This window comes from Oncorhynchus tshawytscha, linkage group LG09, assembly GCF_018296145.1.
Source record: "Oncorhynchus tshawytscha isolate Ot180627B linkage group LG09, Otsh_v2.0, whole genome shotgun sequence".
NCBI classification, from domain to species: domain Eukaryota; kingdom Metazoa; phylum Chordata; class Actinopteri; order Salmoniformes; family Salmonidae; genus Oncorhynchus; species Oncorhynchus tshawytscha.
This window is the reverse complement of record NC_056437.1, coordinates 15634289-15648213: the sequence shown is the minus strand read 5'-3', so window position 1 is coordinate 15648213 and position 13925 is coordinate 15634289. Positions and strand designations below refer to the sequence as shown.

The 13925-nt window shown below is 44.3% G+C and overlaps 1 protein-coding gene across 1 annotated transcript; it reads right to left on the bottom strand.

Moving 5' to 3' along the window:
* Nucleotides 1-4286: 4286 nt before the first annotated feature.
* LOC112257425 (procathepsin L) lies at nucleotides 4287-8354 on the bottom strand. Its single transcript, XM_024430965.2, has 8 exons — nucleotides 8198-8354; nucleotides 7145-7283; nucleotides 6809-6931; nucleotides 6232-6384; nucleotides 5769-5993; nucleotides 5299-5467; nucleotides 4940-5057; nucleotides 4287-4705 (listed from the first exon to the last, which is right to left on the bottom strand). Exons 2-8 carry the CDS (start codon nucleotides 7271-7273, stop codon nucleotides 4606-4608), a joined length of 1017 nt encoding a protein of 338 aa, XP_024286733.1. The 5' UTR covers nucleotides 7274-7283; nucleotides 8198-8354; the 3' UTR covers nucleotides 4287-4605.
* Nucleotides 8355-13925: the final 5571 nt, after the last annotated feature.

The following is a 13925-nucleotide window of genomic DNA, read 5'->3' as shown; positions in this document are numbered from 1 at the left end:
TGCAGTGCCTTAGACCGCTGCACCACTCGGGAGCCTCAAATGAAGAATTGCTCATAGAGAAACAAGGAAATTGGATGTTCTAAGGCCATGTCAATGCTTAAATCACATCAGAATGTCATTTGTTTTAGGACTGGAAGAAAACGAACACATTTAGATTTTTGAGTGTAATTGCCCTTTAATTGCGCATCTGGCCCTTTAATTGTGCATCTAACGAGTGAGGAATGTGCCTTCTATCTGCTGGTCTAGTGATGGTTCTATACTGCAGCTGCTCATTTCATGGCAAAGTTTACAAATAAATAACACATACAAAATATATAATGACTCATGATATAGGCTAATCTCCCAGGTAAGCCTACTTTGCAGTTAAAATTTAATTATGAAAGGTGTTGGGGAAAGTATTTCTGTCAACCCACAAGACGGTTGTCACATCAACTGGCTACACACGGAGTGAAAGTCAAAATCAAATCAAATCAAATTGTATTTGTCACATACACATGGTTAGCAGATGTTAATGCGAGTGTAGCGAAATGCTTGTGCTTCTAGTTCCGACAATGCAGTAATACAGTGCCTTGCGAAAGTATTCGGCCCCCTTGAACTTTGCGACCTTTTGCCACATTTCAGGATTCAAACATAAAGATATAAAACTGTATTTTTTTGTGAAGAATCAACAACAAGTGGGACACAATCATGAAGTGGAACGACATTTATTGGATATTTCAAACTTTTTTTAAAAATCAAAAACTGAAAAATTGGGCGTGCAAAATTATTCAGCCCCCTTAAGTTAATACTTTGTAGTGCCACCTTTTGCTGCGATTACAGCTGTAAGTTGCTTGGGGTATGTCTCTATCAGTTTTGCACATCGAGAGACTGAAATTTTTTCCCATTCCTCCTTGCAAAACAGCTCGAGCTCAGTGAGGTTGGATGGAGAGCAGTTCAAGGGGGCCGAATACTTTCGCAAGGCACTGTAACCAACAAGTAATCTAACTAACAATTCCAAAACTACTGTCTTATACACAGTGTAAGGGGATAAAGAATATGTACATAAAAAGATATATGAATGAGTGATGGTACAGAGCAGCATAGGCAAGATACAGTAGATGGTATCGAGTACAGTATATACATATGAGATGAGTATGTAAACAAAGTGGCACAGTTAAAGTGGCTAGTGATACATGTTTTACATAAGGATGCAGTAGATGATATAGAGTACAGTATATACGTATACATATGAGATGAATAATGTAAGGTATGTAAGCATTATATTAGGTAGCATTGTTTAAAGTGGCTAGTGATATATTTTACATCATTTCCCATCAATTCCCATTATTAAAGTGGCTGGAGTTGAGTCAGTGTGTTGGCAGCAGCCACTCAATGTTAGTGGTGGCTGTTTAACAGTCTGATGGCCTTGAGATAGAAGCTGTTTTTCAGTCTCTCGGTCCCAGCTTTGATGCACCTGTACTGACCTCGCCTTCTGGATGATAGCGGGGTGAACAGGCAGTGGCTCGGGTGGCTGTTGTCCTTGATGATCTTTATGGCCTTCCTGTAACATCGGGTGGTGTAGGTGTCCTGGAGGGCAGGTAGTTTGCCCCCTGCGTTGTGCAGACCTCACTACCCTCTGGAGAGCCTTACGGTTGTGGGCGGAGCAGTTGCCGTACCAGGCGGTGATACAGCCCGCCAGGATGCTCTTGATTGTGCATCTGTAGAAGTTTGTGAGTGCTTTTGGTGACAAGCCGAATTTCTTCAGCCTCCTGAGGTTGAAGAGGCGCTGCTGCGCCTTCTTCACGATGCTGTCTGTGTGAGTGGACCAATTCAATTTGTCTGTGATGTGTATGCCGAGGAACTTAAAACTTACTACCCTCTCCACTACTGTTCCATCGATGTGGATAGGGGGGTGTTCCCTCTGCTCTTTCCTGAAGTCCACAATCATCTCCTTAGTTTTGTTGACGTTGAGTGTGAGGTTATTTTCCTGACACCACACTCCGAGGGCCCTCACCTCCTCCCTGTAGGCCGTCTCGTCGTTGTTGGTAATCAAGCCTACCACTGTTGTGTCGTCCGCAAACTTGATGATTGAGTTGGAGGCGTGCGTGGCCACGCAGTCGTGGGTGAACAGGGAGTACAGGAGAGGGCTCAGTACGCACCCTTGTGGGGCCCCAGTGTTGAGGATCAGCGGGGTGGAGATGTTGTTGCCTACCCTCACCACCTGGGGGCGGCCCGTCAGGAAGTCCAGTACCCAGTTGCACAGGGCGGGGTCGAGACCCAGGGTCTCGAGCTTGATGACGAGCTTGGAGGGTACTATGGTGTTGAATGCCGAGCTGTAGTCGATGAACAGCATTCTCACATAGGTATTCCTCTTGTCCAGATGGGTTAGGGCAGTGTGCAGTGTGGTTGAGATTGCATCGTCTGTGGACCTATTTGGGCGGTAAGCAAATTGGAGTGGGTCTAGGGTGTCAGGTAGGGTGGAGGTGATATGGTCCTCGTCTAGTCTCTCAAAGCACTTCGGCCGCACCACACAGACAGACGGGCAATTTTGCTGGAAATTAATTGGCAGATATCGTTTGAGTTTCTAAGCCAAAAGTAGCCAAGGATGGGATAATGTTCACGTTGTGTTGATTAGATAGTAGCTGGGAGCTTGCGTTCTCTGATTCTTGTGAGGTTTATGACAGTTTGCAATGGATCGTGAAAATTGCATATACTTTCAGAATTGTTTGGCAATCAACCTGTTGGAGACCCCGGCTTTAGAATATCAAAAATGTTTAATGTAAAGATATCCCGATATGGACCTTTTCGCCTAGTGGTTGGACACTGAGCTGTAGGCCATAAACAACATTCTCAAATAGGTGTTCCTCTTGTCTAGGTGGGAAAGGGCAGTGTAGAGTGCAAAAGAGGTTGCGTAAACTGTGGATCTGTTGGGGTGGTAAGCGAGTTGGAGTGGGTCCAGGGTGTCTGGGGTTAGCTTGGCGTTCTTGGGCACAGGGACTATGGTGGTCTGCTTGAAACCTGTAGATATTACAGACTGGGTCAGGGAGAGGTTGAAAATGTCAAGGAAGGCACTTGCCAGCTGGTCAGCACGGCTACGGAGAGCGTGATCACACAGTCGTCGGAACAGTTGTTGCTCTCATGCATGGTTCAGTGGTGCTTGCCTCAAAGCGAGCATAGAAGGCATTTAACTTCTCTGGTAGGCTTGTGTTACTGGACAGCTCGCGCCTGCGTTTCCCTTTGTACTCTGATAGTTTGCAAGCCCTGCCACATCTGTCAAGCGTCAGAGCTGGTGTAGTAGGATTTGATCTTAGTCCTGTATTGATGCTTTGCCTATTTGATGGTTTGTTGAAGGGTGTAGCAGGATTTCTTATTAGTGTCCCATTCATTGAAAGCATCAGCTCAAGCCTTTGGTTCAGTGTGGCTGTTGCCTGTAATTCATGGCTTCTGGTTGGAATATGTACGTACGGTCACTGTGGGGACGACGTTGTCGATGTGCTTATTGATGCTGGTGACCTCAATCCTATCGGATGAATCCTGGAACAGTCCTGTAGTTTAGCATCCGCTTCACTGGTACTTCCCGTTTGAGTTTATGCTAGTAAGCAGGAGAATAGTTATGGTCAGATTTGCTTCTGAGAGAGAAAGCAATTTTTTTCCCTCAACTAGTTGCACAGGTGACATGCTTGTAGAAATTAGGTAAAACAGATTAGTTTTCCTGCATTTTGTTTGCTTATGACCAAATCTAAACGCAATATTGCACCTCACACCAATCCAAGAGTACAGCCTCACTGATAGTCAGATGACAAATAGGGTTAGTACAAATTATATTTTTGTTAAGACCATTTTAGCTGGGAAATAACTGCATTCCCTTTAATTGGGAGCAGCTACACATACCCAATACAGTACACACAAATGTCACTAACTACCAGTCAAGCCCCTGTGTTCTTTTTCTATAAAAGTTACTGGACCTGTGGCCAGACTTGACCAGTTGTTTTGGAACCCACCAGGCTAAAACTAGTCTTATATGAGCCATGAGGACCTTGCTCCCCATCTTATCTGCTCTGAGATACCTACAATACAGCAGCAGTTTGTGTGCATCAGGGCTTTTCCCTGATCTATCTGGAATAAACTTTGTGGGTGTACCCAAAGGGTGGGGGCAATACGGCTTCTAATACTGGCAATACAGAACAGCTGTGTGCAGTAAGCCAAGTTAAATGACAGCATTGACCAAAGGGCACAAAAACAATTGGCAAAGTTTCACAGTTTGGATAGGATGACTTAGCAATTTTGTAGTTTGCCATGTAAACAAATCCATTTTAGAAAGAGGTTTATTTTGCTCATATGTACAACATTTTTACAGAACAGGTGTAAAAGCAGTAAACTAGGAATGTACACAGAGGTCACACCTGTAACATTTACTTGACTCAACTATATATCAAATCAAGTATAAAAACAAACTAGGTAGAATTTCAGATTCCCTAAAACGGTCTTTAAAACCCATGCAGCAGGATTCACTAGTGCCTTTCACAGACTTAATAAGGCAGCACTGTTGTCATCATTGCCCTTTATGAACATTTTTCAAACATAAAAAAAAAAAAAAAGTCTAGAACACATCCAGGCTCTAAAACACTAGACCAGTGGGTAGCTGGATGCCGTGGCAATACCACAGTGGTTCTTCCTGTCTTTGGCCATGTAGATATAGCCTTTGTCTCCCCATTTCTCACTCCAGCTGAGGAAAAGACAAACAATCTGTTAGCTTCTCTGTTGGAGTTAGTTGGAAAATTATACAACATTTGATTTACTGCCACTTTAGAGAAATTCATGACTTAAACCATAGTACCAGACCAACACCATATTCAAATGAAGGCAATGGTATTGTAGAGGTATATTCCCTGACGAATAAGTGAACCATTCCGGTGGTGGAAACGGTCAAACAAAAACATCCCAGGAAGAACCTCTGTACCTGTTCTTGACAATCCAGTATTTCTTTCCATCCACATCCTCTCCTTCAAAACCATATCCCACCACTAGAACACCATGGTCCAACTCCTCACTGCTGCACTCCTTCTCATAGTAGATCCCTAGAGGGAGGGCATATAGTTACATTAGTTGGGAAGAAAAAAAAAAAAAAAAAAGTTTACCTCAGCATATGGCTGTACAACCATCTGATATATGCTAAAGCTGCTAGCAGGCAAAGTGACAACACTTTACTTTATAGCTTTGAAAAAGAAACTATTATCTACAGTGTGAAAAGGACAGTGGGCCAGTGAAGCTCAAATAAAGTTGATGTAACATATGTTGCATTGCCTTTTTGCTACTAACCAGACTCATAGAACTGAAAGGACTCGTGGCCGGCATCGATGGCAACAGAGACAGGACCGACTGCAGCCACAGCCTTCATCATAGCATGCTCCTTGCCACTGGGGATGTCCACAAAGCCAGTCTCGTTGGCAGCACTGAACTCTGGCTTGTAGTGGCAAGGGTCCTCATCCTGGGCGAATAAGAGGATCAATAGTAAAAAAAAAAAAAAAAAAAAAGTTAAAAATAACTTATGAATAATTATCCAATGAATCAAGCAATTCTGGTTGAAATGGCCTAAATCTCAATGCAATAAAGACCAGAAACCTTCATTCATTTTACGGAATTCTGTCAGCACCTCACGCAACAAATCCAGATTTCTAAACATTTATGGCCCAGTCTTGCCAAATCCTATTGTCATGCCAAACATGACTACAACCATAGGAGTTGGTTATACAGCGTGAACAGGCTAAAATAACAGAAATGGGTCTTACAGTGCCGACGTAGGGGTAGGACTCCTCTGTGTCCAGGCCGCCGTTGTCCTGGATGTACTGGAAGGCCTGGTCCATGAGCCCACCGTTACAGCCCTCGTTGCCCTCCGGTCTGGAGCAGTCCACCAGGTTCTGTTCACTCAGAGACACCAGCTTGCCAGTCTTCCTGAACTGCTGGCCCTCCATGGCCCCGGTGGTGCTGAACGCCCAGCAAGACCCACATGATCCCTGAGGGAGGCAGAGATTGTGAATAGCTAGCATGTGTATAACAAAGAAAGTGACAATAATTAAGCAATTGCGAAGTAGGGGTGTAAGCAATGTATTTACTGCAACTATAAATATCCTGTGTCCACAACTTGTGGCAACTTGGAATGGGTTAACTGCAAACCTCAGTCATGTTTAATTCAGTGACACAGCTGTGTATGGTTAAGAATGAGTCATGGTTCATGAGTGACTGAGGTCTCACCTGGTCCTTGACGGGAGTGACGTAGCCCTTCTCCCTCCAGTCAACAGCTTTAGGTGCCTGCAGGTAGTTGGGTTCCATGAACAGAGAGCCCTTGAACTTCCTCTCAGTCGTCTGCTTGTAGCCGTTCATCGTCTGCCTGAACTCTTCATTGGTCTAGGGAGGAAGGAATCAGTAAGGGCGTGTTGAAATGTATGTCATTCCTGGCCAGGTGTGCTTTTTAAAGTTCCTATCTGAATAGAACATTGAGGGGTTTCCAATGTCTAAGGACTTTTATTTATTTTTTAAACTTATTAATGATGAGTAAGTTTCAGTTCCCTTCTCAGGATCACTATTCTGTTCCTGTTTCTTCAGTACGTGCTAGTGGAAGAAACCCAACCTGTGAGTCTGGCAATGAAAGCAGGAATGTACAACGCTGACACCTGTGGCTATGTTTTCATAGTGTCTGAAATGTTTCCTCATTCCGTAATGTGTCATAGACCACAATAGGATTCAGTTACAGCAAACACTATGGGACAAGGCTGCTGACATGTATCTCCTGCCCCACAGTAAAATGTCTCAGCAAGGAGCTTGTTCTTACCATGTCACCAAAGTGGTTCATGCCCAGACGGTAGGAGTGTTTTCCCATGGTGTGTTCGAGGTTGTGAATCTCAATCTTCTTCAGGTTTTTCTCCCAAACCATCCTCCTCCAGCCCTCCTCGCTCTGAGAAATTAGTGTACTTGGTCAGAGAATGGACATACAAATCATACAGTCCCAGAACTACAAACAAAATCCAAGGAAAAATAAGTCACTACATTTTGCAATAATACAGGCCTACATGGAATGTACACTTGTCAAGGCAACAAATAATTAATTTGAGACTCACTAAGACCTTGAGGCGATATGGTGCCCTCCATGTATTTCAATAACACCCACCTCATGGTAGTTCTTGCTGTGCCAGTTTTTCCACAGGTGCCAATGGTCCTCCAACTGAGAGTCAAACCTAGGAGCCGCACACACGGCACTCACACAGAGCACCAACACTGCCAAGTACAGTGCTGTCATGGCCAAACAGCTGTGAAGGGAGCGAGAAGAGCCATCAGTCAGCCTTGTATTTCAGTGTGAAGAAGCTACATTTATATATAGATTGTTATTGCCTTCAGATTATTGCCACAGGCAGTTTGGTTGACTGACATGTTAAGTGTGTGTTACGTTTATCTAGAACCAACAGAACAGGAATATCAAGGGCTATAGATTCTGCTCTGTGAGGAAGACAGTGGAGCATAATGCCTGAATCAGAAGTCATATAACAACTCATAATAAACCAACTAGCTAATTTCCTTAATTGAAGTCTATGCAATTGGCAGACTGCAGCCGTCTGAACCGACGTTCTGGTTAGAATGCTGTGTATGCAAACACTGAAAGGGAGTCTGCGCAAAGTGGGACTTGGTTGGTTGCATCATTCCTGTTTTTCCTAGTTTGGCTTGAATCCTGATCACAAGATGCGGGCGGATCCAAAGCCGCTGAATCATTCTCTGAACATGGACAAAGCCCAAGGGAAATAGAAAAATAAATCGAATCTCCTACATCACCATTTCCAAAACGGTAACGGTTCGCTATAATATATAGTAACCTATAAAACGATAACATTCGCGACATACATTTGAACACTATGTTCCCTTTGTGAGAACAAAACAAAGCCCTCTAGCGCTACACAAAAGCACTCGACTCATGGAGGGAAAAAAAAAAAAGGTTTTGTAAAAAGACCGTTTTACGGCTATACCTTTTCAAATTATGTCAAGTACTGTAATGTTTATATCCACGAAACTAGTCGAAGGAATGTTAGGTAACAGCAGGTATCAAAAACATAAGAAACCAGAGCAAATGCCCGGGGTAAAGGCCATAACCCAAGTAGACTTACCTAACGTAGCAGGCGTAAATAGACAGGCCTAATATTGTACAAAACGCAAGCCCTAGAAAAATACTTACTTAATGTATTGTCAATTTGCAGTAGAAGTGTGAAGGTCCCTGCTGTTGCGTGTTGATCAATAAATAAATAGTGTAGACACACCACTTTATACAGACGGTTTTTTTTTGTACAGTAGGAGAGGCCTCTGATTGGTTGAATGGGGACCATGTGCCACACCGGAGGGTCTGTGATTGCCTGAAATTGGACTTTATAAAGCGCAGATCCCGCCCCGAGTAAATATCCCAGCATGTGATTCCTGCCCACGTGACCGTCTTATCCGGCAGCGGAACTGCTGGCATGTTACAAAGTAACAGTTAGTCGTTTTCCCTCACCTTTCTTTCCTTTTCAGATAGGCTACTTTGTAACAGTTCTCCCATAGATACAGAAATTACAAAGAAATTGTCAGAAAAAAAGTCAAGACATGTTCACAGCACAAGGACTACATGCATTAAGGAAGAAATGGTAGTCATGTGATCAATAACACCGCACTCACGTGAGACACACCTTAATGTTAGTCTTGGGCTCAAGACAAATGTTTCGTAACAATTTTTTTGTGGAAAAGGTACTCAATTGTCATACCTGAATAAAAGTAAAGATACCTTAATAGAAAATGACTAGTAAAAGTGAAAGTCACCCAGTAAAATACTTCAGTAAAAGTATTTGGATTTAAATATACTTATGTATCAAAAGTACATGGAATTGCTAAAATGTACTTAAGTATCAAAAAGTAAAAGTATAAATAATTTCAAATGTCTTTTTTTATTGACGGATAGCAGGGGCACACTCCAACACTCAGACATAATTTACAAACAAAGTATTTGTGTTAAGTGAGTCCGCCTGATCAGAGGCAGTAGTGATGACCAGGGAGGTTCTCTTGATAATTATATGAATTGGATCATTTTCCTGTAAAAATGTGAGGAGTACTTTTGGGTGTCAGAGAAAATGTATGGAGTAAAAAGTATATTATTTTCTTTAGGAATGTAATGAAGTAAAAGTTGGCAAAAATATGAATAGTAAAGTACAACCCCCAAAAAACAACTAAAGTAGTACTTTAAAGTATTTTTTACTTAAGTATGTTACACCACTGCAAAAAACAGGTAGGCCTGAAAATATTTTTACCGCAATCTCGTTCACCACACACTTCTGCCTATGCGCAATTGGCAGAGACTAGGCCTACTACCTCAGTCAATATGCCTTGTATACTGTTGTTCAGGTTAGTTATCATTGTTTTAGTTCACAATGGAGCCCCTAGTTCCACTCTTCATACCCCTGTTACCTCCTTTGTCCCACCTCCCACACATGCGGTGACCTCACCCATTACAACCAGCATGTCCAGAGGTACAACCTCTCTCATCATCACCCAGTGCCTGGGCTTACCTCCGCTGTACCCGCACCCCACCATACCCCTGTCTGCGCATTATGCCCTGAATATATTCTACCATGCCCAGAAACCTGCTCCTCTTATTCTCTGTCCCCAACGCTCTAGGCGACCAGTTTTGATAGCCTTTAGCCGCACCCTCATACTACTCCTTCTCTGTACCGCGGGTGATGTGGAGGTAAACCCAGGCCCTGCATGTCCCCAGGCACCCTCATTTGTTGACTTCTGTGATCGAAAAAGCCTTGGTTTCATGCATGTCAACATCAGAAGCCTCCTCCCTAAGTTTGTTTTACTCACTGCTTTAGCACACTCTGCTAACCCTGATGTCCTTGCCGTGTCTGAATCCTGGCTCAGGAAGGCCACCAAAAATTCAGAGATTTCCATACCCAACTATAACATCTTCCATCAAGATAGAACTGCCAAAGGGGGAGGAGTTGCAGTCTACTGCAGAGACAGCCTGCAAAGTAATGTCATACTTTCCAGGTCCATACCCAAACAGTTCGAACTACTAATTTTGAAAATTACTCTCTCCAGAAATAAGTCTCTCACTGTTGCCGCCTGCTACCGACCACCCTCAGCTCCCAGCTGTGCCCTGGACACCATTTGTGAATTGATCGCCCCCCATCTTGCTTCAGAGTTTGTTCTGTTAGGTGACCTAAACTGGGATATGCTTAACACCCCGGCAGCCCTACAATCTAAGCTAGATGCCCTCAATCTCACACAAATCATCAAGGAACCCACCAGGTACAACCCTAACTCTGTAAACAAGGGCACCCTCATAGACGTCATCCTGACCAACTGGTCCTCCAAATACACCTCCGCTGTCTTCAACCAGGATCTCAGCGATAACTGCCTCATTGCCTGTATCCGCCACGGAGCCGCAGTCAAATGACCACCCCTCATCACTGTCAAACGCTCCCTAAAACACTTCTGTGAGCAGGCCTTTCTAATCGACCTGGCCCGGGTATCCTGGAAGGACATTGACCTCATCCCGTCAGTTGAGGATGCCTGGTCATTCTTTAAAAGTAACTTCCTCACCATTTTAGATAAGCATGCTCCGTTCAAAAAATGCAGAACTAAGAACAGATACAGCCCTTGGTTCACTCCAGACCTGACTGCCCTCGACCAGCACAAAAACATCCTGTGGCAGACTGCAATAGCATCGAATAGTCCCCGTGATATGCAACTGTTCAGGGAAGTCAGGAACCAATACACGCAGTCAGTCAGGAAAGCTAAGGCCAGCTTCTTCAGGCAGAAGTTTGCATCCTGTAGCTCCAACTCCAAAAAGTTCTGGGACACTGTGAAGTCCATGGAGAACAAGAGCACCTCCTCCCAGCTGCCCACTGCACTGAGGCTAGGTAACACGGTCACCACCGATAAATCCATGATTATCGAAAACTTCAATAAGCATTTCTCAACGGCTGGCCATGCCTTCCGCCTGGCTACTCCAACCTCGGCCAACAGCTCCGCCCCCCCTGCAGCTCCTCGCCCAAGCCTCTCCAGGTTCTCCTTTACCCAAATCCAGATAGCAGATGTTCTGAAAGAGCTGCAAAACCTGGACCCGTACAAATCAGCTGGGCTTGACAATCTGGACCCTCTATTTCTGAAACTATCCGCCGCCATTGTCGCAACCCCTATTACCAGCCTGTTCAACCTCTCTTTCATATCGTCTGAGATCCCCAAGGATTGGAAAGCTGCCACAGTCATCCCCCTCTTCAAAGGGGGAGACACCCTGGACCCAAACTGTTCCAGACCTATATCCATCCTGCCCTGCCTATCTAAGGTCTTCGAAAGCCAAGTCAACAAACAGGTCACTGACCATCTCGAATCCCACCGTACCTTCTCCGCTGTGCAATCTGGTTTCCGAGCCGGTCACGGGTGCACCTCAGCCACACTCAAGGTACTAAACGATATCATAACCACCATCGATAAAAGACAGTACTGTGCAGCCGTCTTCATCCACCTTGCCAAGGCTTTCGACTCTGTCAATCACCATATTCTTATCGGCAGACTCAGTAGCCTCGGTTTTTCGGATGACTGCCTTGCCTGGTTCACCAATTACTTTGCAGACAGAGTTCAGTGTGTCAAATCGGAGGGCATGCTGTCCGGTCCTCTGGCAGTCTCTATGGGGGTGCCACAGGGTTCAATTCTCGGGCCGACTCTTTTCTCTGTATATATCAATGATGTTGCTCTTGCTGCGGGCGATTCCCTGATCCACCTCTACGCAGACGACACCATTCTATATACATTCGGCCCGTCATTGGACACTGTGCTATCTAACCTCCAAATGAGCTTCAATGCCATACAACACTCCTTCCGTGGCCTCCAACTGCTCTTAAACGCTAGTAAAACCAAATGCATGCTTTTCAACCGATCGCTGCCTGCACCCGCATGCCCGACTAGCATCACCACCCTGGATGGTTCCGACCTTGAATATGTGGACATCTATAAGTACCTAGGTGTCTGGCTAGACTGCAAACTCTCCTTCCAGACTCATATCAAACATCTCCAATCGAAAATCAAATCAAGAGTCGGCTTTCTATTCTGCAACAAAGCCTCCTTCACTCACGCCGCCAAGCTTACCCTAGTAAAACTGACTATCCTACCGATCCTCGACTTCGGCGATGTCATCTACAAAATGGCTTCCAACACTCTACTCAGCAAACTGGATGCAGTCTATCACAGTGCCATCCGTTTTGTCACTAAAGCACCTTATACCACCCACCACTGCGACTTGTATGCTCTAGTCAGCTGGCCCTCGCTACATATTCGTCGCCAGACCCACTGGCTCCAGGTCATCTACAAGTCCATGCTAGGTAAAGCTCCGCCTTATCTCAGTTCACTGGTCACGATGGCAACACCCATCCGTAGGACGCGCTCCAGCAGGTGTATCTCACTGATCATCCCTAAAGCCAACACCTCATTTGGCCGCCTTTCGTTCCAGTACTCTGCTGCCTGTGACTGGAATGAACTGCAAAAATCGCTGAAGTTGGAGACTTTTATCTCCCTCACCAACTTCAAACATCAGCTATATGAGCAGCTAACCGATCGCTGCAGCTGTACATAGTCTATTGGTAAATAGCCCACCCATTTTCACCTACCTCATCCCCATACTGTTTTTATTTATTTACTTTTCTGCTCTTTTGCACACCAATATCTCTACCTGTACATGACCATCTGATCATTTATCACTCCAGTGTTAATCTGCAAAATTGTAATTATTCGCCTACCTCCTCATGCCTTTTGCACACATTGTATATAGACTCCCACTTTTTTTCTACTGTGTTATTGACTTGTTAATTGTTTACTCCATGTGTAACTCTGTGTTGTCTGTTCACACTGCTATGCTTTATCTTGGCCAGGTCGCAGTTGCAAATGAGAACTTGTTCTCAACTAGCCTACCTGGTTAAATAAAGGTGAAATAAAAAAAATAAAAAAAATACCTAAAACTGAGTGGGCAGCAACAAACACCACACCGCTAATTGGACATCAAATGATGATGTAGTGTGTTACTAATGGTTTTCTTTGAGACTGTGGTCCCAGTTCTCTTCAGGTCCTCCCGTATAGTTCTGGGCTGATCCCTCACCTTCCTCATGATCATTGATGCCCCACGAGGTGAGATCTTGCATGGAGCCCCAGACCGAGGGTGATTGATGACCGTCATCTTGAACTTCTTCCATTTTCAAATAATTGCACCAACAGTTGTTGCCCTCTCACCAAGCTGCTTGCCTATTGTCCTGTAGCCCATCCCAGTCTTGTGCAGGTCAACAATTATACCCTGATGTCCTTACACAGCTCTCTGGTCTTGGCCTTTGTGGAGAGGTTGGCGTCTGTTTGATTGAGTGTGTGGACAGGTGTCTTTTATACAGGTAACGAGTTCAAACAGGTGCAGTTAATACAGGTAATGAGTGGAGAACAGGAGGGATTCTTAAAGAAAAACTAACAGGTCTGTGAGAGAGAATTTTTACTGGTTGGTATGTGATGAAATACTTATGTCATGCAATAAAATGCCAATTAATTACTTAAAAATCATACAATGTTATTTTCTGGATTTTTGTTTTCGATTCCGTCTCTCACAGTTGAAGTGTTCCTATGATAAAAATTACAGACCTCTACATGCTTTGTAAGTAGGAAAACCTGCTAAATCGGCAGTGTATCAAACACTTGTAGATATGTGGTTACTGAGAGGATGGACACACACGGTAGATATGTGGTTACTGAGAGGATGGACACACACGGTAGATATGTGGTTACTGAGAGGACGGAAACACACGGTAGATATGTGGTTACTGAGAGGATGGACACACACGGTAGATATGTGGTTACTGAGAGGACGGAAACACACGGTAGATATGTGGTTACTGAGAGGA

Excerpts from the sequence above, each read along its gene's own strand:
- LOC112257425 (XM_024430965.2), bottom strand. The coding sequence starts at position 7,273 with ATGACAGCACTGTACTTGGCAGTGTTGGTGCTCTGTGTGAGTGCCGTG. Across the intron at positions 6,385-6,808 it reads TGAACCACTTTGGTGACATG|ACCAATGAAGAGTTCAGGCA; the intron begins GTAAGAACAAGC and ends CTTCCTCCCTAG. Across the intron at positions 5,468-5,768 it reads CCTACCCCTACGTCGGCACT|GATGAGGACCCTTGCCACTA; the intron begins GTAAGACCCATT and ends TTATTCGCCCAG.